This window comes from Agelaius tricolor, unplaced genomic scaffold (genome assembly GCF_023055355.1).
Source record: "Agelaius tricolor isolate 1412-34295 unplaced genomic scaffold, bAgeTri1.0.p SCAF_19, whole genome shotgun sequence".
NCBI classification, from domain to species: domain Eukaryota; kingdom Metazoa; phylum Chordata; class Aves; order Passeriformes; family Icteridae; genus Agelaius; species Agelaius tricolor.
This window is the reverse complement of record NW_027269279.1, coordinates 333,077-359,702: the sequence shown is the minus strand read 5'-3', so window position 1 is coordinate 359,702 and position 26,626 is coordinate 333,077. Positions and strand designations below refer to the sequence as shown.

Below are 26,626 nucleotides of genomic sequence, written 5' to 3'. Positions count from 1 at the left end.
AAAGGCACAGCAAATATGGAGAGTCTGGAAAAGTCCCAGGTGACAGTGGGAAAAGTGACTTGGCCCCAGCCAGCATGTGTGGCCAGACTGGCTGCAGCTCTCGAGCCCATGCAGCTGGGATGCAATGTGAGCACCTGCCCGTGCTGTGGGCAGCCGTGATAGATTCGGACTGAGCATCACCTTAGGGAGCCAGAGGAGCTGGGTCTGCCTTAAAGCAAGGTGTTCATGACCAGTCAGATATCACAGAAACATCTAATGGCATTACTTGTGATGCTGAGAGTGTTGGGTCTGCTTCAGCTTTGTCCTGTGCTCAGCACAACCATGAAAGGCAGAGCTGCCAAGTGTCCCGGGTGGTAGAGCCCCTCGAGGACATGGGGGTCACACAGGAGCAGCAGCTGGGACTGGGTTGGGGTGATTGTTTCCGGCAATGTGAGCAGGTTTCCCTGGAGGCTGGTGCCCTCCTGGCAGAAGCTGCAGGTGCAGATACGCAGTGCTGGCGGCACAGCACACCCGTGCCAGGGACATCCCTCCCCACGGTGTCCCGGCGACACTGGGGCCCCTGGGCTCCGGGGGATGCTCTCCTCGCTGGGTGCGAGCCCTCCGAGGGGCACAGGCCGTGCAGCATTCGCTGCGAGTGCAGCGGAGTGCATCGCCTGTCAAGCGGCATCGACCCGGCTCTGTCTTACCTGAACGAGCCGTGGCCCCGAGCAAGTGCCAGGAAGACATTCCACTTAACAAGCGCAATTAGGGCTGTGACACAGCGGCAGGAAAGGAGCTCGGCAGCGGTGATTAATGTTCTCACACCTCTGTGTGCTGCAGTGGGGCTGCACGCCTGCCTCTGGTGCAGGACGGCCGACCCTAGCCCTGCTTACACCTGTTTGCTGGAACCTTTCAAACACAGAGGAGAAACGTTTCCTCTAGGAAAGTCTGTGGAAATGCAGCGCTTGCTGCTGGAACCGGACCTGTCCCTGGCAGCCAGGAGCCAGGGCAGGCGTGCCGTGGTGCTGCCCTGCAGTGACAGTGCGGGAGTGGCACTGGGGTGTGTGTGCCACAGTGGCTGCCTGTGGCAGGACAGGCTGGTGGCACACGGTGCCACTGTCAGCTGGAATGGAGCCACTCACGTTACAGAACTGTTTCCTGCTGAGGCTGTGCCCGTTTTCTTTCCATGTAACCTGGGGCTTCCTCAGCTCCTTCCAGCCGTGCCGTCCCAGTGCTGCTAGCCCCGTGTCTCTGCAGGCTGTGCTTGTGGTCCCCACCTGCTGCTGGTGAGTGCCGGAGATTTCCTTGTCTCTTCGCTAATGGATGTGGGCATTAACATGATTATTTTGCATAGTAATTGGTGGCGTGTGTAGCAAGGAGATCACCATGTGAGGAATGAGAAGTGGAGAGGTTTAGGGAAGCAGGATGCTTGGGGGTTGAGGCAGGGTGTTTGAGTGCCACGAATGGGTGCTCTGTGGCCAGGAACCTGCCCACTGCGAGGAGCCTGCTTGCCGTGCTGCCCTGGCTGGGCTGTGGCTGCCCTGGCTGGGCTGTGGCTGCCCTGGCTGGGCTGGGGCTGCCCTGGCTGGGGCTGTGGCTGCCCTGGCTGGGCTGGGGCTGCCCTGGCTGGGCCGTGGCTGCCCTGGCTGGGCTGTGGCTGCCCTGGCTGGGCTGGGGCTGCCCTGGCTGGGCTGTGGCTGCCCTGGCTGGGCTGTGGCTGCCCTGGCTTGGCTGTGGCTGCACTGGCTTGGCCATGGCTGCCCTGGCTGGGCTGGGGCTGCCCTGGCTGGGCTGGGGCTGCCCTGGCTGGGGCTGTGGCTGCCCTGGCTGGGCTGTGGCTGCCCTGGCTGGGCTGTGGCTGCCCTGGCTGGGCTGGGGCTGCCCTGGCTGGGCTGTGGCTGCCCTGGCAGCCGCTGCAGTCGGGGTGCCAGCCCCGTGGTGGCAGGTGCCCAGTGCGCCGGGTGGCATCCGCCACAGGCAGTGGCGGGCGGAAGCTTTCCCTCCCACGGCACCATACGGAGAGGCTTCTGTCACTGTGCCACTGCAGAGAGAGGAATTTAAAAGTGTGACAAGGCAGGTTCCTCTGAACTGCCTCCAAATACCCGCCTAAGAATAGCATCTCCCTCCAGAAGGGTGGCTGGCTCCGGGCTCTCGGCTCCATCCCTCCTCCTGTCAGCCTGCGGGCTGTGACCAGCTGCTGGCATCGATGTCTGAGGGGCAGGGTGGGATTTGGGAGTCACACAGACTGCACGGATCTTCTGCAACAGAAATCTGCACTCCACCTGCACAAAAGCGGGAGTCGTGGATTTATTCTCCAGCTCCTTCCCCTGCTAATAGCAGGCCCTCTGCTCTGCCTGTGATGTCTGGGCACAGCAGCTTTACCAGTGATAAACCTGGCTCAGTGAAGCCAGACCTTGTGTCAAACACAGCAATATTCCCCAAGCACAGCCCCAGCAGTGCACAGCCTAATGCAGCTCAGGGGGTTAGGCAGTGGAGCCCCTGTGTCCTGTCAGCTGAGAGACAGCAAATCCGGTGCATGTGGCACGGGAAAGGGGGAAAGAAGCTGGCAGGGGTTTCCTCCCTGTGTGCCTTCCACTGCAGACATTTACCTTTGAAGCAATGTGCTGGAAGGTTTCCTTGCTGATTAAAGCCCAGCATTAGTATGCAGATGAAAACATGAATCAGCCTAGATGAGGCTTTCTGGGCAGTAGTGGAAGTCAAGGATTTAATCTAGCCTGATCTTGGACATGGTTTAAACTCTTCAAAACAAGAGCACATAACCTGCTGAAAAGGTTTCATTTCAAGAAACCTCCCTGCCAAGAAGCTCCAGCAGCCTCTGTTTGCCTTTGCAGTGATGGCTGGCAGAGGTGAAGGGCCTGGCATTAGTCCCTGCACCCCGTGCTGCTGCAGCAGTCCCCAGCTGCTGCCAGGACAGATCCTGGCGCCCCTCTGTGCCCCTGGGCTGTGCTGCTTCACTCCAGCCCCTGGCTGAACCTGTTCGTCTGAAATGCAGTGGTGTGAGCCTTCAGCCAGCTCCAACTGAGCCACCACAACCCTCTCCCAGGACTGTGGTGATGAGCAAGTGAGCTTACTGCTGCTGCTCAGGGACCTTGAGACCTCTCTTCTGTTTGCCTTCTATTGCTTGTGGGAAAGCCCTGCTTCATGCTCTCCCTGTACCTTTGCAGGACCCCCACAGCTGTTTATGGGACCAGGACAGCTCCAGCCATGCTGGAGTTCTGAACCTCATCCTTTCAAGCTGTAGTATTTATTCATAAGAAACTAATTGTCATCTCTGTGCCAGGTTCTGGAATTTCTTCTGCCAAATCCTGCATACATCCCTTTGATAGAGAGGCCAAAGCAGTGGAAGTGCCAGCTAAGTCACAAGTTTTGATGAGAATTTGCAGAAGCTCAGATTGCCTTGAGAGTCTCCAAACCCAAAGAGAATTCATGGGCTGCAAAGTCAATGAACTGCCCCCGCTGAGGGCACTTGGGGTAGGCAGCGGTGATAATGTGTTTGGTGGCCACAGCTCACAGGAGCAGCTCACAGCCAGGGTGGGGCAGAGAGAGGGGCCCCTCCTCACTGCCCATGGCCCCAAAGGTTCCTTGGCCAGGCTTCGGTGTGGCAGGGGTCCTGCCTTGCTCCCGGGGAGCCGTGGGGAGCATGGGCTGCCCTCAGCAGCTCCTGGGATGGCGCGTGGGCACAGCAGACCCCAGGCCCAGCACAGTCAGGCTGTTCGGGGCAGCAGGAGGGGGCAGGCAGAGAGGGAATGTCTCTGGACAGAAGACAGGCTGGCTCGATCAGCAAGCACTTAATTAGTCTCTGTGTAAAGCCTCCATCCACAGCAGCTGTACACAGGAGCTGTGAGGACAGGAAGAATCCTTCAGCAAGAACAAGCAGCGAGACTGTGGCTTCCCAGACCTTCCCTCCAGAGTTAGAAAGCCTTCACACCAGGAGCACAGCCAAGAACTGCTGGCAATGCCAGGCAGCCGAGCACAGCCCTCGCTGCTCCATCCTTGTGCATAAATTACCTCCGGGCTCTGAGCTAAACAAAGGGCCCTGAAATAATTCTGCATTTTAATAAAGTCAGCATTTGTGCCACTGTCGTCCTTACAGAAAGAGAATTTGCATTTCCTGCTGCCAGCTCACCCCACACAGCCCGCTGGCACTGAGGCCAGAGCACTCGCCTGTGTTCACACCAAGGACAATGTTAGATTTTGTTTCTTAATCACGGTGACACGGGGTAGAGCCTCCCAAAGCCCCAGACTAGAGAGCACACCAGCATCTCCAGAGCCCTCCAGTGTTCAAGGGTGTCTGAAAGCAGCGCTCTCCACAACACTTGCTCTGGTGGCTGTGCATCTCCTTGTGTCCCCCTGGATCCCCTGGCAGCAGCAGCTCCTGCCCCACAGCTCTGAGAGCTGGTGCTTGCACTGCTGGTCTGCGTTCCTGGGAAATCTGGAAAGAAACAAACCACAGTTTCTCCTCCCAAAGGGAAGGGATCCCCTGGGCTTAGAGTCTGCCAGCAGCTGTGCCTCCAGCAGGCAGCATGCACTGAGCAGGTGAGCAGCGTCAGCATTCTGTGCAGGTGCTGATGGTGCTGGGCAGGTGCTTCCCCAGGCAGGCAGAGCAGAGCTGTGTCTTCCTTCCCTGTGATGGGCCTGTCACCCCTCTCATTGCCCTTCTCAGCCCCCTGTGCTGCACACACAGGCCAGGGGGGCTTGTCCGGCCTGAAGCACTCTGCCTTTGCACTTGGAGCTGGGGCCAAAGCTCCAGAGTGTGTCCTGCTGAGGGCTGTGAGGCTGCTGCAGCAGAGGGGCCCTTGCCTGCTCCAGGGTTTACTGTGAGGGTCCCCAGCCCACCAGCGCTGGGTTGCTATGGGCTGAGCAAAACCCTGGCTGCAGCAGCCCCCGTGCATCCCTGCAGGGCCCCCCTGGGCCCCCCTGCCAGCTCTGAGTTCCATCCCACTCCCCTCTGCTGGAGCCAAGCCCTGCTGTGGGGGATAGCTGCGATCACAGCTCTCAGCGTGTTCAATTACTGCTGGTTAATGATGATTAATTTACAATTAGGGGCCTCTAAAGGGTAGTGTGTCTGTTAAATAAATATTGATCTTTCATTTGTGGCCACAGATATATTGCCCCAGTTATGCGAAGCACTGCAGCAGCAAAGCCCGGCTCTCCCAGAGAGGCTCCCTGCAGAACCCGAGCTCGCAGGGCTCTTGGGGACTGGGGGCTGCCCAGTGCAGGGGACTGGCCTTGCCTCATCTCGGGATCCTGGGCTCCCAGGGCTGGACAAGGATCACGATATCTGGGGTGTTTCAGTGCTGACTGGACGTGCTCAGTCCCGTTGGTCCCGTTCCCATTTGCAGAAGGGGTGTGGGAATGGGGATGCTGGAGCTGGTGCTTCCCTCTTGCATGACCCTTAATTGGCCTTGTAAAGTAAACAAATTGTCCAGAGGCTCCACTAGCAGCCTGACGACAAACTCCTCACTGAACATAGAATGTGTTTTCCACCCCATCCCAGCCATGCTCTGGAGTCTCTGGCCAGCGTGGCCATGCCACTGCCCACACATGCATGCCACACTGTGGGCTACCTGACTTCTGTCTGTCTGAGCCCACTGTCCAAGAGGTATTTTTCTAAAAATCCCTCATCAATTACTTGTAGCCATACAGCTCTTGCCCTTTCCTGAGGCATTGACCTTAAATAAACAAAGGCCATTTCAACTATTTGCCAGAGCCACCCAGTCCTGAATGCTGGAGCTCAGCAGGGATTTCTGCAGGAGGGTAGCACTCTTCTTTCTCACCTGTGATTCTTTTCCACATGCAGATGAGGTAGAAACACCATCCCACCCCACCTCCAGCTGTGTCCCAGGAGTCCCTGAGTGAGCCCTGCTCCTTCTCCCTAGCACATTCCCAATCACTGTTCCCTCATCTCCCTTCCCCTCTGCAGTGCATTCCTTGGAAGCAGTCTCACCAGGAGAACACTCTCTGGCTTTCTCTTTTATTTGAGGCATGTGTTTGGAACAGTGCTTTTGTTCCAAATGAACACGTTGATTCATTCAGAAGTGCAGTTTCTGTTTTTGAATCAGCAGAGCTGTTTATGCTCATAGTGTCCATAAAACTGTTATTTTAGTCCTGACACTGATGCTTATGAATAAAATTTAGATCTCATTCAGAAGAACATTAGCTGTAGCTATTTGGCTTCTTGTTAAAGCATTAATTTTTATTGAGACCACATTGCCAAGCAGCTCCTTCTGCATTTTGCAGCAACCAAGTACCTCAAAGTGGAGACTTGGGTAGGACCAGATTGCAGCATGTGTCCCCCAGCCCCCTGGCTCCAGCCACTCCATCTGCAGATGCTGGATGATGGTGGGAACCTCCCAGTTCCCCAGGTGAGCAGGGCACCATTCTCAGGGCAGATGCTGGGGTCTGCCAGAGGCCTCAGGAGCTGACGCAGCAGTGCTTGCTCGTGCTGGGTGGATGTTGGATGTTCTGGTGCCAATTAGCTCTCCTATGTATTTATTGCACCTTTTTGCTCGAAGCAAGCTGTTAAATGTCAGAAACACTTTAGCATTTTAGCAGAAAGATAATTTTTAATAGATTCCACCTACAAAAAGGAGCTGACTGGCAGAATATTAAACTCAGGGAGATTTATTTTTACTCTGTGCCTCCAAACAGCTTGAGATAACCATTTTTGCATGGCTCCTTGCTGATTAATGCTGCTGTCTCTTGCCTGTCCTCCTCACTCGGTGCTGTGGCAGCTGTGGTCTCTCACATCCCATTAACCTTGTCTGCAGAAGGGATACCTGGCCAAAGCGAAGAATTAGCCCTTGTAATTAGGAATGTAAACATCTCACACTGCCTGCTAACATCCACACGTCCTTCCCTGCCTGCTACCAGTGCTTGTTAGGGCAGGATACCCCCAGACAGGCTATTCCTATCATCAGCTTCCCTCGTACCAGCTTTCAATAATTTCTAGTTGAAGAAAAGCCCAAATAAAGCCCAAATCAAACCCAAAGTAGCTTTAGTTCTTCAGGGACTAAGGTGGATGTTCTGTCAGTGCTGGTTTTGCTCTCAAAAAGTGCACTGGCATCTGGTGGGGTTTGCTGGGACTGTGGAGTCTTTCCTCTTCCTCAGCAGAGCTGATGGATGCCTAGGATTCATGGCTGGCACTGGCCAAGCAATTGTTGTTAGTGGTGGTGATGTTTTGTCCTGGGCACTGTAGCTGGTGGCACAGCACCAGGCCAGCTGCAGGGATGGCACCTGACACCTCTGCCTGTGGTCCAGGTTTGATTTTTGGGTGAAGCTGTATCAGTCTGTTCTCAGTATGAGCAGTGACTCCCTAGTGCAGGATGGAGCAAATGAGTCATTGTTCATAATACAGCAGCTTCTGAAAATTCAGGTGACTTTATTTGTTTCTCGGTGATATAATGAGCTGTTTTGAGTGATGCTAGATTTAATGGCTAAATCAATGTGTGTGTTTAGTGTTAGCCTTTATTTTAGCACTAAGTGACATGAGATAAGCAGACTTAGAGAGTGTTAATTGGTTTGTGTTTAGCATTTACACTAATCAGACTGTGCAGTGCTGCCCAGAGCTCTTCAACACTAGTGATTCTGTTTATCCAAACCAGGAATTGTTTACTCTATTGACTGGAGTGGCATCAGGCTGTTTTTTCACTCACTTGGATGTTACACTACATGTGTGAATTAACAGAGAGCCCTGGCTAACCCTGAGTGCTGCTGCACACAGCGTGTGGGGAAAGGTGGCTGAGCAAACCCTGCTGAGACAGAATGCAGCAGGGCCCCTGTGCAGGCACAGCAGGACCAGCAGGGCAGCCCCCCTGCCTTCGTGCTCCTGCCCTCACTGTGAGCAGGGAGGGAGGCAGAGGAGGCTCTGCTCCCCATCCCAGATGGAGCTCCCATCACTGTGAGCAGGGCAGGAGGCAGAGGAGGCTCTGCTCCCCATCCCAGATGGAGCTCCCATCACTGTGAGCAGGGAGGGAGGCAGAGGAGGCTGTGCCCCCTGTCCCAGATGGAGCTCCCATCACTGTGAGCAGGGAGGGAGGCAGAGGAGGCTCTGCTCCCCATCCCAGATGGAGCTCCCATCACTGTGAGCAGGGAGGGAGGCAGAGGAGGCTCTGCCCCCCATCCCAGATGGAGCTCCCATCACTGTGAGCAGGGCAGGAGGCAGAGGAGGCTGTGCCCCCTGTCCCAGATGGAGCTCCCATCACTGTGAGCAGGGAGGGAGGCAGAGGAGGCTGTGCCCCCTGTCCCAGATGGAGCTCCCATCACTGTGAGCAGGGCAGGAGGCAGAGGAGGCTGTGCCCCCTGTCCCAGATGGAGCTCCCATCACTGTGAGCAGGGAGGGAGGCAGAGGAGGCTCTGCTCCCCATCCCAGATGGAGCTCCCATCACTGTGAGCAGGGAGGGAGGCAGAGGAGGCTGTGCCCCCTGTCCCAGATGGAGCTCCCATCACTGTGAGCAGGGCAGGAGGCAGAGGAGGCTCTGCTCCCCATCCCAGATGGAGCTCCCATCACTGTGAGCAGGGAGGGAGGCAGAGGAGGCTGTGCCCCCTGTCCCAGATGGAGCTCCCATCACTGTGAGCAGGGAGGGAGGCAGAGGAGGCTCTGCTCCCCATCCCAGATGGAGCTCCCATCACTGTGAGCAGGGAGGGAGGCAGAGGAGGCTCTGCCCCCCATCCCAGATGGAGCTCCCATCACTGTGAGCAGGGCAGGAGGCAGAGGAGGCTGTGCCCCCTGTCCCAGATGGAGCTCCCATCACTGTGAGCAGGGAGGGAGGCAGAGGAGGCTCTGCTCCCCATCCCAGATGGAGCTCCCATCACTGTGAGCAGGGAGGGAGGCAGAGGAGGCTCTGCCCCCCATCCCAGATGGAGCTCCCATCACTGTGAGCAGGGCAGGAGGCAGAGGAGGCTCTGCCCCCTGCCCCAGCCCCCTGCCAGATGGAGCTCCCATCACTGTGAGCAGGGCAGGAGGCAGAGGAGGCTGTGCCCCCTGTCCCAGATGGAGCTCCCATCACTGTGAGCAGGGCAGGAGGCAGAGGAGGCTGTGCCCCCTGTCCCAGATGGAGCTCCCATCACTGTGAGCAGGGAGGGAGGCAGAGGAGGCTGTGCTCCCCATCCCAGCCCCCTGCCAGATGGAGCTCCCATCGCCCCATTCCTGCATGGAGCCACTCAGCAGCAGGATCACAACACTCTCTTCCTATGGACCCGCACTGGAGAGCTGTGACACTGGGGTTGTGGGCTGAGATGTGGGGCTGTGCTGCCCAGAGAGGGGAACCCCCAGGTCTGCTGGGCACTGGGGATGTGCCAGGACCCTCCTCCGCAGTTGTGGCTGGGCTGCCTGGCCTGGGCTCACATCCATCCTCTACTGATGGGAGCAGATGTCTGGGCAGGAGCCCACCAGCGCATCCCAGGAGCCAGCAACAGCACACTGGCCAGCCAGCAACACACAGCATGGCTGCCTTCAAAATGGCTTGAAAATTGCCTCACCATTGCTCTGTTCCCATCACCTGGCTGGTTTTATTAGAGTTGGTTTTGGATCATTTAATTTTTATCTAAACATTCACTTCCCAGCTGAGCTCTTGGAGAGCTCTGGCTCCCTGGCTGCTGCTGAGCCCCTGGAAATGGAACTGCCTGTAGGATGTGCTGACAGCCCTTGCTGCTGCTGGGAGCTGCCTCCTGAGCTATCCCTGGCCCTTCCCTGTGCAGTTCCAGTGCTCACTTTGCTCTGGGGCCCTGGCTCCTGCAGGGGTAGGTATGGCTCACCTGTGAGAGCCCACGGTGCGCTTCCCCAGCAGGGATGCCCTGGGTAAGAGAGGTCAGGCAGGCCACAGGCTGCTCCTGCTCCAGGCTGCTCTAGGCTGCGCTGGGAGGCACAGCAAGATGAATTCCCTTTTATTTTGCCAAGTGCTGTTTTACTGATTTCTGCCAACCAGCCCCAAACTGGGTTGCGGTGCCCCTCAAGTGCCACCCCTGGGGATTCTGGAGAGAACCCAGAGTCACCATTATCTGCAGGGGCACGGTGACAGTCCCTGGGATGGACGTTAAATCACTGTGTGAGGGCAAGCAGAGGGATGTCACTGGGGCTCAGGGAGGAAGCTCTGCGGTACCGTTTGCACTGACTGTGTGATCCGAGTCAGAATGAGAATCATAAATCTTGATTATTCTCTGTCTCAGCTGATTTGAACCAAATGCCTTGGACAGGGATATAGTTCACATCTCGCTGAAAACTGCAAAAAAACTGATTAAATGTACAAACTGATATCAATAGCACTCTATCTCTGTTAATGCCCAAACTGTCAGAGTTTGGGGAGAGGATCCTGTGTGGGCGGGCTCTGTCCCAGCCCAGATCAGCTTCCTGAGGGCTTTCAGGGCAGCTTTCTCCTCACTGTTACTTATTTTGGTACTTCGTTCCTGCAATTCTGGCTGTTATTATGATGCTGTCAATTACAGATGGCATCTCTGATTCTGATTGCACTTTGCTTACAATTAAGCATCCTATAGAAAAATGGAAATGCTGGGTCATTAACATAGTGTAATAATAAGGTAAACCATTCAATTATGGAGGAAAAACCACTTTGAATAATAAGGATATTGTATGCCTAAAAGACATTCAGATGCCAGTGTATTACCATTCTTGCATACATAATAAATGAACTTAAACCCAAAAATAATCAACAGAAGCAAATAATAAATAGCTGTGCCCTCGGCAGCAGCCTGGCTGGCATCACTCCCTCCAGGGGCAGAAGAGCAGCTCTGGGGTGGGAATGGGCAAGTCCTGGATCTGTGCAGTCCTTGGCAGTTGTTTTGGGAGATGCCCTGGCCACTGCAGGACTTGTCTGATGCTGGAACTGATGTGGTTCCCACTTGCATGGGGAGGAGGCAGAGGAGGGGCTGGGGCACTGGTGTGCACTGCTGCCTGCAATGGCAAGGGGAGCACTGGGGCTCTGCCCAGGCAACCGCAGGGCTCCAGAGGCTGGATGCAAGCACTGGTCCTCTGCAGAATAAGCAGTGGGATATCGTGCTTTGGGCAGTTGAGAGGCTCATGCAGCTGGGAAGATCTCACCACTCAGTGTCTCTGTGGAGGGATTTGGAGCTGGCTTTGCTAGGAGAGCAAAGAGAGAGCCCGTGACCTCCCCACCTGCCCCTTCAGCTGCTCTGCCTGCAGCACCGATGGCTTGCATGGATCCATCTCATTGACAGCTAAAAAGGAACAGGAAACTGCAGGTGTGAAGGTGCAGAGGGTCATGCTCCTGCCACCACCTCTGACCTGCCTGGGGCTCCTGTGGCAGCCTTGATGGTGGATTTGTGTCCGGCCTCTTTGTGCTGGTCCCTCTGCCGTGCCCGGCTGCCAGCGGCGCTGGAGCTCAGCACGGGGTGTGAACGATTACTGCTGTTTTCAGCCTCTTTGGCAGTATCGCTACTCCATAACAATTCCCAGCCTTTTAGCTGTTGATGGCTTACCTATTACACTGGCACTGCGTTAGGATAACATCCAGATACATCTGAAGAATAGAATTTATTTACTCTTTTCCCTGAAAAGCTTTTAGTATGATACAGCTGTGGTGCTTTCACTTAGGCAGCCATTATTGCCAGGGTGTTTTTCCTGGTAGAATTAAATTTTCCAGAAGATGAAAAAGGACTCCTCAGGATATGCAGCTCCAAACCACTATATTTTAATATTTTATTTCCCTGGTCTTCTCTGGGAAGGGCCCATCCCATCTTTGGGAAACCGGAGTGATTTGGCCACCCAGTTGAGTCTGATCAGTGTTGGATGTCAGCTGCACGGTGTGCACAGAGCTCTCCCCATGAGCTGTGGCTTTCCCACATCCAACTGGCTGTTCCAGGTACTGCAGCCTGCAATGCAAACAGCATCTGTTATTGACAGAGATCTGAAACTTCCACGGCACCACTCAGCAGCCGTCAGAGCCGCCCGGGCGGGAGCAGCCCCGGGCGGGAGCAGCCCCGGAGCAGGCCCGGGCGGGAGTAGCCCCGAGTGGGAGCACGCCTGGGCGAGAGCAGTCCTGAGCGGGAGCAGCTCCGAGTGGGAGCAGGCCCGGGCGGGAGCAGGCCCGGGTGGGAGCAGCCCCGAGCGGGAGCAGACCCGGGCGGGAGCAGCCCCGAGCGGGAGCAGTCCCGAGCGGGAGCAGCTCCGAGCGGGAGCAGGCCCGGGCGGGAGCAGCCCCGGGCGGGAGCAGCCCCGGGCGGGAGCAGGCCCGGGCGGGAGCAGCCCCGGGCGGGAGCAGCCCCGGGCGGGAGCAGCCCCGAGCGGGAGCAGGCCCGGGCGGGAGCAGCCCCGGGCGGGAGCAGGCCCGGGCGGGAGCAGCCCCGGGCGGGAGCAGCCCCGGGCGGGAGCAGGCCCGGGCGGGAGCAGCCCCGGGCGGGAGCAGCCCCGGGCGGGAGCAGCTCCGAGCGGGAGCAGGCCCGGGTGGGAGCAGCCCCGGGCGGGAGCAGCCCCGGGTGGGAGCACGCCTGGGCGGGAGCAGCCCCGGGCGGGAGAGCTCCTGCACGGGTGTCCCTGTGGGCTCCTGGTGCTCTGCTTGGGGCTGGTGCTGGGGGCTTGTCCTGCTGCACGTTGGTATTGATCGCCCAGACAGGAATCCCAAGGGGGTGGGAAGGGAGTGTGTGTGATGGCTGCGGCCAGCAAGGTGCACTGGGCTGCATGTTTCAGAGAGGTTTCTGTCCTGCAGAGATTGAGTGTGCATCAGCATTTCATGTAGCTCTGCCCCATACCTGAGCACTGGCATGGGGCAAGAAAAAAACAGTGGGAAGTGAGTGAACTGGCACCGAGAGGACTTGAACTCCTGTGCTGAAGGGAAATCTGGACTGGGAGCAGACTAGTTGGACTTGAACATCCTCAGTAAGAGGAGGCAGGCCCCACCCCTGCCTGCCCGTGAGTCCTGTGCTATAACTGTGACTAATACAGTAACTAAATCCAGCAGACAACACGGAGATTCCCAGTGAATAGGATCATGGCCTTCTGTAGGGAATGATAGTGAGACTTCATAAAAATAATTTTGACAGCAGAGGGGCTAGAAATATGCATTTCCAACCTTTCTCACAACCTGTTCCATACATGCTGACCAACAATAAATCTTGCACTAAAATTGGAGAGATTGGGCCAAATTTATCCCTGGTCAAACAATGTCAGGCACTTCCCCATCAGGAACCCCACGGCACTAACCTGAGCCTATCCAATTTGTGTGAGAGCTGTACAGGCAAGGGATTTGGGCACAAGGCAGCAGCCATGTCCCAGAGGAGATCCACTTGAGGGAAGAACAGAAGAAAGCAAGATTTAGCATTAGGATCATAATTTCAGATTACATTGTGCAAGTATCAACAGTCTATACTCATGAGAGCCTTGGGGAACACAATGCTGCAGCAGCTCTCCCAGCTAGCCTGATCAGTGAGGGTTGGTTTTAATTGCAGCTGAATGGATCTAACCTTGTGATGTCTGTTCACAAAGCACTGCCAGATTAATATAGGTTCCATAGTTGCTTCTGCTAAAGGACTTTAATGGATCAGCTTAGTACTCTGCTCCATGATTATAGCATTCCTACCCACCTATCATGCCTGAGCCAGATGGTCCCAGAGAAATCAAAGCATATTTATATTTTTGTCTGCTATTCAGCCACCTGCCCACTGATTTTGTTGCATAGTGGTAGGAGGAGAGGAGACTTCCTGGGTGCAGTTTGCTCCCCCAGCCCTTTCCCAACCCCGGTATCTGCCCCACCTTCTAAAAGACCCCAGAGGAGCCACAGGCCAAGGAGGCTTGCCCGGCCCTCTGGAGGGCAGCCACTCTCCTGGGCAGCAGCGTGGCTCCGACTCCTGGCACGGAGACAGCTGTTCCCAGGGCGCTGGGGGATGTTTCCAGTTCCATTGGTGATGAGAGCCATTAAGAAGGTACAAGTACTAAAGAGATCTTGAGCGATGCCTATAAAACCTTTGAATCCTTGACAGAATCAATAGCAGGTCTCAGGAGTAACTTATCCAGGCCAACTTAAGCACATGCCAATGAGCCGTTAAAGATTTTGCATTTCGTGGAGACACAGAAGCCCTTTCATTGGGATTGTTGGGCTCTAGACTAGGCGATATTGTGAAAAATCACGTTAGTAATGGGCTGTGCTCCGAAGGCACTTTCCTCCGTGTCTGGGGGTGCGGCTGCAGGGGTGCCCCTGAGTGCAGCCTCCCTGCGGGCACCGCTGCGGAGCCGAGCCCTGCCGGATTGGGCAGCACCGACCCCTCCGCACGGCAGGGGACAGGGAGCGAGGGAGGGAGCCGGGCAGCTGTGCCCGTGGGATGGAGGCCCTGGGGGTGGCGGCTGGGATGCGGCGGGAGCAGCGGGCACGCAGCCCCTGGAGGTGGATGGCCCCGGTGCCGGGTCCCGAGCCGCCCCAGCGGGCAGGAGCAGCGGGTGGATGGCCCCGGTGCCGTCCCGAGCCGCCCCAGCGGGCACGCAGCCCCTGGAGGTGGATGCCCCCGGTGCGGGGTTCTGAGATGCCCCAGCGGGCACGCAGCCCCTGGAGGTGGATGCCCCCGATGCGGGGTTCCGAGATGCCCCAGCGGGCACGCAGGCAGCCCCTGGACGTGGATGCCCCCGGTGCCCCAGCCCCGCCGGGCGCTGCCCCCTGCGCGCTTGCCGCCTCCCGGGTACCTTTGCTATTGACACGGATTCCAATTTGGCATCTCGGTTGCCAAGGCAACCCCAAGCTGCCATTCTCTGATCAGCTCAGCTCTCAGCTAGTCAACACGCGTTAGCACCTGCGTTGGTATGGCAACCCGGGACCGCGCTCCAGCCGGCCGTGCTGCGGACGGACGGACGGACGGACGGACGGACGGACGGACGGACGGACAGCTCCAGGCAGCCCTGGAGGCACTGGCAGAAGGGCTGGCCCTGCTGACGGACACTGGGACGCTCCCAAGCCCCAGCTGCTTCTCGTTCCCTGGCTGCATTGGGGTCCGGGGCTCCCACATCCTGCAGGGCTGGGGGACACTGGGGAGAAACTCAGCAGGGACACGGCTGGCACAGAGCAAGGACCCGTCCTTGCAACCCCAAACCGCCCCTCACAAGAGTGCTCTGCATGGACAGCGAATGGCTTTGGAAACTCTGGGAAGAGGGAAAGCTCCTTGTTTTGGAGAGGGAAACCAATGGTACCGGCAGCCATTTGGAGTTACAAGCCCTGCAAAAGCAGAATGCAAGTCACAGAGAGGGGTGGATCACCCCCTTCTCCCAGCCACCAGATTCCCAACCATTAAACTCTTCCAGTGAGTCTCCTGGGGATAGTTCCTTTGGCCCCCAGTCTGAACTGGCACCCGCTTTTCTGAAGGGGCTTTATAATTTGTGTTTAGTGTTTTTTAACAGACGTATGTGAGCTGTTTGAATTAGAGCAATGTGAATCTATTAGGCAGCGACAGATGCAAGTTTTTTGTCTCTTATTAGAAGGGATTGGCTTCTGAGGTTTAGTGATGTGCAAAGGATTGGACTTTGGAGAGATTAAAATTATTTTCAGCGTTAAGCACAATATTTCTGAGCTAATGCACTCACTCTTGAATATAGAGTCACAGACTGAAAAGATTATAAAACATTAAACCTATGTAAATTCAGCTGTAAATTTATGTTTGAACAAATTCAACAAGAGATTTGACTCGGGGGCTTATAGCAAATGGGTTCTGCTTTTAATGCTTACTGCGGGCTCAGTTGCAATGCCGCTCTCCCCTTGAAAGTCCCACGCCTGCTGAATTACTGGCAGGTCACAGCTGACAGCTCAAGCAATTATACTGGAATGTGTTAATAATAAAAAGAAAAAGGATTCATGTTTTTCTTTTCAGAAGACAAAAGCAGCTGTTTGCTCCACCCCAAGGAGCAACAGAGGAGAGCTCTGTGGGCAGGTGACACTTGCAGCACCTGGCCATTTCCTCTTTCCACGGCAGCTGTGCAAATCCTTGTCCTCCTCTGTGATTCCCCAAGCCCTGGGAGCTGCTATGAAGTTTTTTCTCTTTTTGAGAACATGAAAATACAGTTAACAAAGACTCTTTTTGAGTGGGATTGCAGGAAACCTGCAACATGGTGAACAAGCTGCCTACACAGAGATAAATGACAGCTGTGACTGAAGGAATAAACAAGATAATCTGGATTTAAATAAACCACAAGGGGATTTTGGCAACATGCAAATTCGCAAATTTATAAAATGTATCCTTTGAAAATAAAGAGCTTGTTTGAAACCAGCAGTTAAGAGCAATTACGAGAGCACATTTTCCCACTGAGGGTCCCTGCTCCAAGCCAGGGCGGGCGGGAGCCAGCTGTCCTGCTGGAGGCTCCCCGTGCTAGAGCAGAAACCTGGAGTGAGAGCAGCAGCCCCTGTGCAGCTCCGGGGGCACAGAGCTGCCCCTCCTCAGCCTCTGAGGAGCACTGGGGAATGAACAGGAAAGGAGAGAAATATCCAAAGCCCAAGCAAGTGCTCAGTAATATATATTGGATCATCTGCTTGGAGGACGAGGTAGTTGCTGGGTCCAAGGCCGGCATGGCAGCCCAGCTGTGGCATTGCACAGTGTAGTGATGCTGCACCACAGCTCAAGGGCACGATGCCCGTCCCGTAAGGGAGCAGAGGGTTTGTTCATGCCCGTGCCAGCAGAGCTCCTGCCAGTGGATTGTTGCCACTGCTCCCCTTTTTCAGGTGAGCAGTGATGAAGAGAGAAGAGGCGCAGGTGGGGAGGCACCAGTGGCAGAGCCATGAGTAGACGTGTCCCACTCTAACACCTCCTGCAGTGCCCTGTGCAGGCACGTCAGGCGCAGTCACTGCCTGGCCGTGCAGCTTCAGCAACCAGGCTGGCCTGGAAAGGGACACAAACACTGCAGGGAAAGCCAACATGTGTTCAGAGGGAGCAAAGCCCTGGCCCCACGCTGCAAACTGCTCTGCACCAGCCGCTGCAGGGGAGCTCTGTGCGCTGCTCTGCCTGCACACACAGAGCTGGTTAGAATTCCGTCGGCACACCCGCAATTAGGGCAGAGCACATGGCAGCAGCTCTGTGAAGGTTAACTGCTCTGAGGAGCATTCCTGCCGTGCCAGAGGCTCGGCTGCTCCAGCTTTAACACCCCTGCTATTCCCAGCAGCAGGAGCTGGCCGTGCAGTGTGCTGCTCTCTGTTTGGCAGCAGTTATTGCCTGCCACCGGCTGCACGCAGGGCACCGACCCTGGGGCTGCAGGCTAAGCCTCCTTCACCTGCACAGGGCAGCTCAGCTCCTGCCCCAGCAGGGCAGCACGTGGGGGGATTCTGAAACACTGCAGAGTTTGGGGTAAAGCTTTTCTGGATGCATGTCCCAGAGCCACAGTCATTCCGGGCTCTGCATGGCCAGGGTGTCCTGAGGACAAACTGTGGCTTCCAGCTTTATGCTTAAAACTGTGCAGCAAATGCTGAGTCTGCTTCTCCTCCTCTTTTCCTTGATCACTGCTTCCCTGTTTTCTCTCCTCAGGGCCAGCCCATCCATCTATTTGTCTTTATTGTGCACAGAGTTAAACACAGTCCTTAAATGTGGCAACACTTCCAGATTATTAGCTCTGCAATTTCTTGGCTCTTGTTTATTATGGTAACATCATCTGAAGGGGCAGTTGTAATTAACATGTTTGTTCATGCTTCTTTTATAAACCCCCAGTGTGTTTGCTTTCTACAAACCAAGCCAAAAGCCCTGGGGCATGTGGTGCTGCTGTGGGGAGCAGACACCGTGGTGGCTGCTGTCCTTGCTGCAGGCGGGTCGCTCCCCGTCCTCCCCTACCAGCTGATAGCCACGGGCTGCAGAGTGGGCACAGTGCAGTGCTGCTGGTGGCAGCACCTCCCACTTCCCCACCCCCTGCAGGACAGCACTGGGCACCCAAGGGCTCCCCCCTGATCATCTGTGGGTCTTGCTGTGATGTGCATAACCATTAAAGCTGCTTCCTTCCCACAGGGCTGTTAAATTCAGGTACTGGATTCCCCAGGGAAGCTGGTCTGTAATTCTGCAGCATCTGCAGTCCCCAGGTGCTCCTATCCCTCTTAATTTTTTTCTTAATTTTTTTCTTAAAGGAATAAATACCTCAAGATACATCATTCTGACTAATCCTTGCTCCCTTCGTGGCACTGCTACTCAAGTGGCTGATGCAAGGCAAGCATGAAGCACCAGAGTGCTCTGGACAGGAGGCAGGCTGGCAGGCACCTTGCCATTGGGGAGGCAGCTCCAGCAGGACCTGATGCCACGGGGATGGCTTTCCCTAGAGAGCCTGGCCAGCAGCATGCTGGCCCAGAGACAAGGAGCCCTGCAGGCTGCATTGCTGGTTCTCAGACAGGACTGTTCAGCAGGGAAGGTTCTGCAACGGGACAGGGGCAGCCGAGGAACGCCAGCCTCTTCACCCAAAATGCTGAGGACACTGGCAGCCCTGTGGCAGCAGCAAACCCACCCTCACTCTTGCCTTGGCAGGAGACCCTCATCAGCCCTGTTCCCAGCAGAACAAGCCTGGTGGGCTGGACGGCACCAGCAGTGAATACACAGATTACAGAGGCGTTAAAGCCAGATGATGCCTGTAGCAGTCAAATACGAGGTGACACTGACAGGCACATCTAGCGGGCTCTGCCTGTCCTCTGCTTCTGCTCCAGGCTTCAGCTGTGTTATTCCTGAAATGGGTCTTCCTGGGGCCCAGCAGTTTGACGTCAGCATTACTGTGGCTGTCGCTGCCCAAGGTGCTCTCACAGAGCCATTTCAAGCCTATCCACGTTATTTCCTCACCATATGTTTGTACTAAAAATAGTTGCAGTACAAAGGGATAATCCTGCAAGGCCATGGGCATCGCCATCCTCTGTTCTGACACGGGAGATCTGCCCAGTGCCATGGGTGCTTCCCCGGGGCAGCGACCCCGTTCCTGTCCTTGGCACTGAGGCAGGGCTGGCACTGCCCACGGCCGGGACCATGGTGAGGCTGAGTGTGGGCAGCGGGCAGGCCCCTGGCTGTGGCACAGCCTCCAGCCCCCGCGCCATCTGGTAGCACAACAGGTGTGAATGAGGCTGTGACACTCCTGCAGGGGACATCTTGTGGGTCCCTTGCAATTCAGCTTATTCTGTGATTCTGTGATCACTTAAAAGCCTCTGGCTGACTATGATAATCCTTAACTGGTGGGACTGGGACAAGAATTTACCTCTTAATTTTCTTAGACATAACTGCTATCTCGCTGCAGTTTCATTTTACAATATGGTAATATGCTATCCAGGAAAATCTTGCTACATGCTAATTTATCCAGTAGGCAAATTCCTTTTGGCTAATAAAAGTGCTTGCACAGGAAGCTCAAAACCCAGCTGCAATTAATTATTGACAGAGCATGTGAATTAGAGATAAAAGAAAAGTCATTCTTTCTCACACACAAGATAGTAAATAAATTTAATTATTGTACTAGAAGCAAGGGATCTTATTCTGTATTAAGTTTTATTAGCTGAGACATTTAAAAGCACGTCATCATAACAAAAAGGTCCTGTGTAATCCGAACTGCGGCGCTCCGTACACGGCTCTGGAGTGAATAGGCTTAATTGAGCAAATGGGAGCAGATGGCTTCTGAGCAGGCAGGTATTGTGCAGGTTTAGTGTCAATTAGCTTTGGTCTACACACGCCTATGGCAAATTGTCTGCATAATGTGTCAGCCAAGGCTGATGTTACATTTCGGGTGCCCACCATGGCCGGGGCTGAGAAGAAACAAAGACAGAAGGACTCGGGTCTGGGGGTCACACAGGAGTGACAGCATCTCTCCTCCTGCATGTCCCATCACACCTGCACTGGTGCCCACCCCTGCTTGGCCCCTCGCTAACCCCTCCTCTGCTTTTGCACAGGAACGTGATGCCCAAGACGCTGGAGGGCCAGATCACCATGGAGAAGACCCCCAGCTACTTTGTGACCAACGAGGCCCCGCGGCGCATCCACTCCATGGCCAAGGACACGAAGCTGATCGTGGTGGTGCGCAACCCCGTCACCCGCGCCATCTCGGACTACACGCAGACCCTCTCCAAAAAGCCAGAGATCCCCACCTTTGAGGTGCTGGCCTTCAAGAACAGGACCCTGGGGCTGATTGATGCCTCCTGGAGTGCTATCCGCATTGGGATTTATGCCCTGCACTTGGAAAACTGGCTCCAGTATTTTCCCCTCTCCCAGATCCTGTTTGTCAGTGGTGAGAGACTCATCACTGACCCAGCTGGGGAAATGGCCAAAGTCCAGGACTTCTTAGGCCTCAAGAGGATTGTGACAGAGAAGCATTTTTATTTTAATAAAACGAAGGGGTTTCCCTGTCTAAAGAAGCCAGAGGACAGCAGTGCTCCCCGGTGTCTGGGCAAGTCCAAGGGTCGAACTCACCCCAAAATAGACCCAGATGTCATCCACAGACTGCGGAAGTTTTACAAACCCTTCAATGTCATGTTTTACCAAATGACAGGCCAAGATTTCCAGTGGGAGCAGGAAGAAAGTGATAAGTAGAACCACAAAATCAGGAAAAAAGATTTATTGTTTTTGGGATGTAAATCATCATTTGAGACCCAAAACTCTCTTGGGGCCAGAGGCTCATCCCTGTGTGTAACAGGCTCTTGTGTTGCCAGGGCTGCAGCAGAAGTCGCCCCACGTGTGCAGTTGGAACTGTTGTGTCACCTCGGGCTGCGCTCGGGCTCTGCCCACACCAGCACTGGGGCGGGGGCAGGTGGGAGGAGGAGGCAGGGGGAGCACGGCTCCTCAGGGTCAGGGGGCACTTTGTGTCAACGTTTCGCTGCTGGTGTCCCCCTTGCAGCCAGGCAGGCAGGTCCAGACCTCCTGCCACAGCAAGCTGGCAAGAGGGTGGCTCCCAAAACCCAGCACTGGGACAAACCCATAGATTTGAGTTCTCCTGCCCTGCACTTTAGTTTTGCCCAAACAGCAGCATCAGATCTGGTAAATTCAGGCCTTGTGCACTCACATGCACACTGGTCTTCATGTGTGGAAGGAATAAAGCCAGTTATGCTGCAAAGGAACTATGTACAGGAACTTCATTTGCACCAAACATTTCAATTACTTCTTGCACTAAAACTAGAATTTACCAAGTGCCACAGACACCTGGTCTCAATTCTCCTCTGACTGATGGGTGCACCTTCCCTGTTGGAAGAGAGTTGTTCCTTCTTTGCTGAGATGCTCAGTGAGATCAGAACTGGGATCCCCCCAGGTCTCCACCCTCCTGGAAGCTGAAAGAACACTCCAGGCTCCCCAGGAGGGAGCCAGGCTCCCACTGCCCAGCCAGGCTGCCAAGGCACAGTGTGGCGCACTGTGTGGTGCCCATGCAGCACGTCCAGGCCATGCCCTGCTCCCTGCTCCATGGTTTGGAGCCAGTGCTGCCGGTGGGGACCGAGGGGAGGGGGCCTGGGACAGCCCTGGCACGGGGTCTGACAGTGAGGACCCCTGGCACTGCCATTTGTTTGCACCTTGAAAATGCAATCCCTGCTGCTTGCTGCGGACAGCTGGGGTCGCAGAACAGGGAAACAGCCTTCATCTTACTTCAGAATTACAAAAGAGCAATCAATTCCCAGGGCAAGCATTGCTCAGCGCACAAAATGTGCTTTCCAGTGGAAATGACCAAGTCACCCAAATTTGCAAATCCTGGTAGAAATTATAGACTAAACCTATATCCCTACTCGATCCCCCAGTGTCATGAGAGCTGTTTGCTGGGCCCAGCAGAGAAGAGCAGAGCTTTCACACAACTGCACAGTTCCACCTCCACTGCTGCAGGAAACCAGGCAGAGGGGGAGCAGAGGTGAAAGCAGAGCTGCTGAAATGGTCCCTCACATGGTGATTTCTCAGGGCACTCAGACACTGCTGGCAGCTCTCTTTGCTCTGATGAGGGCTAAGGCTGCCTCCAGCTTGGGGTGCAGCCACATGAGAGCCCCTCACACTGGGCAGGTCTGCGGCAGAGGTGCAGGAAGGGGTTACTGCGGGAGGACCAGGACTCAGCTCTGGTACAGCTCCCTACAGTTCCAGCTAAGCAGGTGAAATCACTGTTGCATTCACTGGGTGAGAAGCTGACCCTGCTCAGGGTTCCAGGGCCTGTCGTGTGGCTCACTATGCCATGAAATGGTGCCGGTGCCTTGGACTGGATGAGAAGAGCTGAAGCCATTTGGACCATTTACTAAGTGGCCTGTGCTGGAGGGACACTGCAAGGTCCCTGCTGACACCATGTCAGTTCCCATCAGCCTGGTCAGATGTAAAAACAGCTCCTGACATAGCACAGTTTTCACTAACCCACAAATTCCCAAATTACTACAGGAAAATTTGAAGTATATAATAAGAATAATCTTATGATGTTTCACACATTATTAAAATATCAGAACAGGTCCTACATAAAACCTGTTGTTGCAGAATTTGGTGCAAGATGCTGAATAGAGGACAAGGGGCTCCAGGCCCAGTGTCCCCCTCAGCAGAGGATGCCTGGGAATCTCTGCCTGTCACTGCAGCCCCAGCGTGGAGCAGGGTTGGGCTGGGTGCTGGGACTGGCTCTGGCTGCCTGGCACAGGGGCTCAGCTGGGGGCTGGTGGCTCCTGGGCGGGCTGGGGCCACGCTGTGCCCCTCCTCACTCCTGCCCCCACACTCACTCCTGTCATTTCTGCCATATATTCAGAGGTTTATTTTTTATACCAGACACCATCTCCAGCTCGGCAGGAGCTGATGGGTGCCCACTGGGAGAGGAGACCCTGCTGCTCTGCCCTGAGTGCTCCATGGACACCAGCCACGCAGCGTGGGGGGACAGCACCCTGCAGCCCCCCAGCCCTGTCCCCAGGCGCAGCTGTGGTGCTGCCAGTGCTGCAGTGCTGGGAGGGAGCTGGGGCATGCCAGCCACCCTGGGCTGGGGCATGGGGACGGGGCTGGGCTGGGGGGTGGTGTTATTTTGTTTTGCTCTTTGGGAATGCGCCCCATGTATGCCCCACTGCAGCTGGGGCTGGATGGGGGGATTATTTTCTATCTGGCCAGAGAGAGGCCTGCCAAATGAGAGTCAGGTTAATAACACTTTTTTTAAAAAAAAAAAACTATTCAAATGTCAGCATTAGAATACCCAGGAAATTGAATTTTGTATTTGGTTTCAATTAGCAAAGCATAAATTATATTTAATTTTATACACAGACTGAGTGATTCATTGTTCTGGAAAAGCTGGTACTTTCTGGTTCAGAGACTGGAAATGGAGAGTGGGTCTGTTCTCAATCTTATTGCTGTGCTGTCACTGCCTCCCCAGTGCGTCTCTGTCCGTCAGTGTCTCTGTACCTGAACGATGTGACTGTCCTGAACTGAACCCTGGAACCCCCAGCACTAAACAATAAATCATTGTAGCAGCTGCATTTCTTGGCTCCATTTCTCTTGCCCCCCCCAGCAGCACCAACACCCCATGGGCAGGAGCCACAGCAGGACAGCACTGGCTGCCGTGACCCCAGCCCACCTGGCTGCTGTGACCCCAGCCCACCTGGCCACCGTGACCCCAGCCCACCTGGCTCCTGTGACCCCAGCCCACCTGGCTCCTGTGACCCCAGCCCACCTGGCTGCTGTGACCCCAGCCCACCTGGCCACCGTGACCCCAGCCCACCTGGCTCCTGTGACCTCAGCCCACCTGGCTCCTGTGACCCCAGCCCACCTGGCTGCTGTGACCTCAGCCCACCTGGCTGCTGTGACCTGCCCCATAGGCCGTGGCCCCCATGGCCAAAAGGGCTGGGCAAGGCACGTGCTGCAGCCAGGACCAGAATGAGGACCAGGAGCAGAACCACCTGGGCCAGCCTGCAAGTCCTGGAGTGGGGGAGAGCTTTCCTCACTGACCTCTCAGTTTGGGGTGCACCTCCCAAGGTCACAAAGAACAAATCCCTGAGCAATACCTGGGAGATTTCACTTGCTGCTGATTAAGGATAAATCAGTGGAAAAAGAGAGGGATGAGGGAGGGCTGGCTGCCAGGGTAAGAAATTTGGAGGAAAATTTTTTAATCTTATTTTGTGTGCACAATTTCCTGCTTGTTTAAAAAAAGGTTATTCCACAGCATGGTCCTATTGTGTCATCTGATAAAAAACACAGAAAAACTTTTATCGACAAAATTAGGAAGTAGTGAACTATAAAATTGCTAATTATTTTCTAGTAAATTTACTTTTAAATAACTTTAGACACCAATTACAGGCACCATTAAGCACCATTAACACTGGGTATATTTACCAAACAAGGATGGAATACTTATTCAAATCAAGATCATTTTGGTGTAGATTCTGCTGTTTGGAAAGCAGCCCCCTCTCACCAGATATTTAAAAAGCCATCAGAAGATCCATTACACCTCAGGCTCCTAATCTTTGAGTGTTGGTGTGATGCAATTCAACCCTTGGAGGAAACACCTGTGAACAGGAGCCGCGTCCTGAGGAGCTGCCCCGGCAGCAGCGGTGCCGTGTCCTCCTGTCCCCCGGGGCAGCGGCTGGCACTCAGCTGCTCCAGCCGCCTCCCGCGCCGCCTCCATCCCTGCTCCGAGCGGGGTTAGTGCCCTCGGCGGGCCCGCTCCCAGAGCGGCGGGCCCGGTGTCGCTCCTCTGCTGCCCCGGCGCCTCCCGCTGCAGTGTGGGCCGGGATCTGCCCCGCGGAGGCAGCCTGCGCTGGGCAGTGCCCGCAGCCCTGGGCAGTGCCCGCAGCCTCAGCAGTGCCCTCAGCCCTGGGCAGTGCCCACAGCCCTGGGCAGTACCTGCAGCCCTGGGCAGTGCCCGCAGCCTCAGCAGTGCACACACCCTGCCCTGGGCAGGGCCCGCAGCCCTGGGCAGGGCCCGCAGCCCTGGGCAGTACCTGCAGCCCTGGGCAGGGCCCGCAGCCCTGGGCAGTGCCCGCAGCCTCGGCAGTGCCCGCAGCCCTGGGCAGTGCCCGCAGCCTCAGCAGTGCCCTCAGCCCTGGGCAGTGCCCGCAGCCCTGGGCAGTGCCCGCAGCCTCAGCAGTGCCTGCAGCCCTGGGCAGTGCCCATGCCCTCGGCAGTGCCCATGTCCTTGGCAGTGCCCATGCCCTCGGCAGTGCACACACCCTGCCCTGGGCAGTGCCCTCAGCCCGTGCCCTCACTGCTGCCCGGCCAGTGAGGAGCCCTGGCCACTGCCCGGTGCCGGACACTGTGGGATGAAAGCCGGCCCCTGCCTCGTGATGGGAGGTTGCCAGGCAGCTGTCAGAGAGCTGGCTGCAAAGCTGCTACCTGCTCCCACTTTCCTGCTGTCATCTTTGACATCCTCATTATTTATTAACTGCCCGGTACCCAACAGGCTGCCACTGATGCAGAGATGCTCAGATTATGCAGGTTCGATATGCTGCCTGCCTCCAAGGTCACGTCCTCCAGGATGTCTTGCAAACCAGATTGAAGAGGTACCAGCAAAGATGCAACATGTTCTGTATTGCTGATGCCAGATTTCAAACAGAGCCCTTTGAATAAGGATGACTTACTACATAGCATCATGGAATTGTTTAGGTTGGAAAAGGTCTCCAAGACCACTTAGTCCAACCATTCCCCCGGCACTGCAGAGGCCACCACTAAGCCATATCCCCAAGTGCCACATCTACATGACTTTTAAATCCCTCCAGGGACAGTGATTTCATCACTTTGCTGGGCAGCCTGTGCCAGGGCTGGACAGCCCTTTCCGTGGAGAAATTTTTTCCTAATATCCAATCTAAACTGGGCCCGATTCCTTGGTTATCTGTACGTGCTGTGTGATGGTAGTCAAGGTGATCTGGTCCTTAAGCTTCCTCAACACCAAGGTCAGACTGACAGGCCTGTAGTTCCCTGGAGGAATTCTGTGCCCTTCAAGACTCCCAAGGAAATCTCTCAGCCAGGCTCCTCAACAGCACGGAGGAGATTCTGCTGGCCCCTCCTTACTCCCCCAAGAACCCAAATGCTCTCACTTTGGGTTCTCTATGCCCAAGATGGGCTCTGGGCAGATGGTGATATCAGGCCCTGCTGCTCGCTGCTGTTCCCAGTCCTGTGTGCAGCTCGGAGCCTTCTCTGCATCAGCACCAGCAAACACAGGCCCAGAATGTCAGGTGAGAGATCCTCCACAGCTTTCGTACGCGGGACCACGGCTTTGTCTGCACACCCGAGCCCAGGGGATGGCAGGGTTGTTTATCTGGGCAGGTTGTGACCCTGCAGTGACCTGTTACAGCCTGGTCAGCAGGAATCAGCCTGACCCTGGCCACTGGCCCCTGGCCCCTGGCCCCTGGCACCGTGCTGCTGCTGGTGACCCTGCACCCTCAGTGCCGTGGCTTTGGCACCCGGTGCCGCCAGACCGCGACATCCTCGGCAGCAACAGCTGAACAATCTTTCACATCCCAGATTTCCTGGGACCCTGTGCTTGGGGCTTTTTCATTTTGTTAACCTCAGAAACTCTCCCTCTGTGAGTCACTTGCTGGGAAAAATTTATGATTAGACAATTTTTGGTGCCTTTTAAGATGCTCTTCTAACTTCTGGTACAGGAAGAAATATTTGAGGGTCACATCACAGTTACTTTGTGCCACCAACAGAGATGTTTTGAAGTATTTAGCTGCAATATAAGGATGAATACCAAATCTCAGCACTTGCCCATAAGTACTTTGTGCAAGGACAGAAGCTGACAGATGTACCCACAGATTAACAGATTTCT

General features: G+C 55.4%; 1 protein-coding gene across 1 annotated transcript in view; it reads left to right on the top strand.

Moving 5' to 3' along the window:
- The window catches only part of HS3ST4 (heparan sulfate-glucosamine 3-sulfotransferase 4), a 57,242-nt gene extending 33,903 nt beyond the window's left edge, over positions 1–23,339 (top strand). The window contains exon 2 of the mRNA XM_071444737.1: positions 19,833–23,339. Coding sequence (XP_071300838.1) covers positions 19,833–20,469 — 637 coding nt within the window. The 3' untranslated portion in view covers positions 20,470–23,339. The remainder of the gene's footprint in view (positions 1–19,832) is intronic.
- The last annotated feature ends 3,287 nt before the right edge of the window (positions 23,340–26,626 follow it).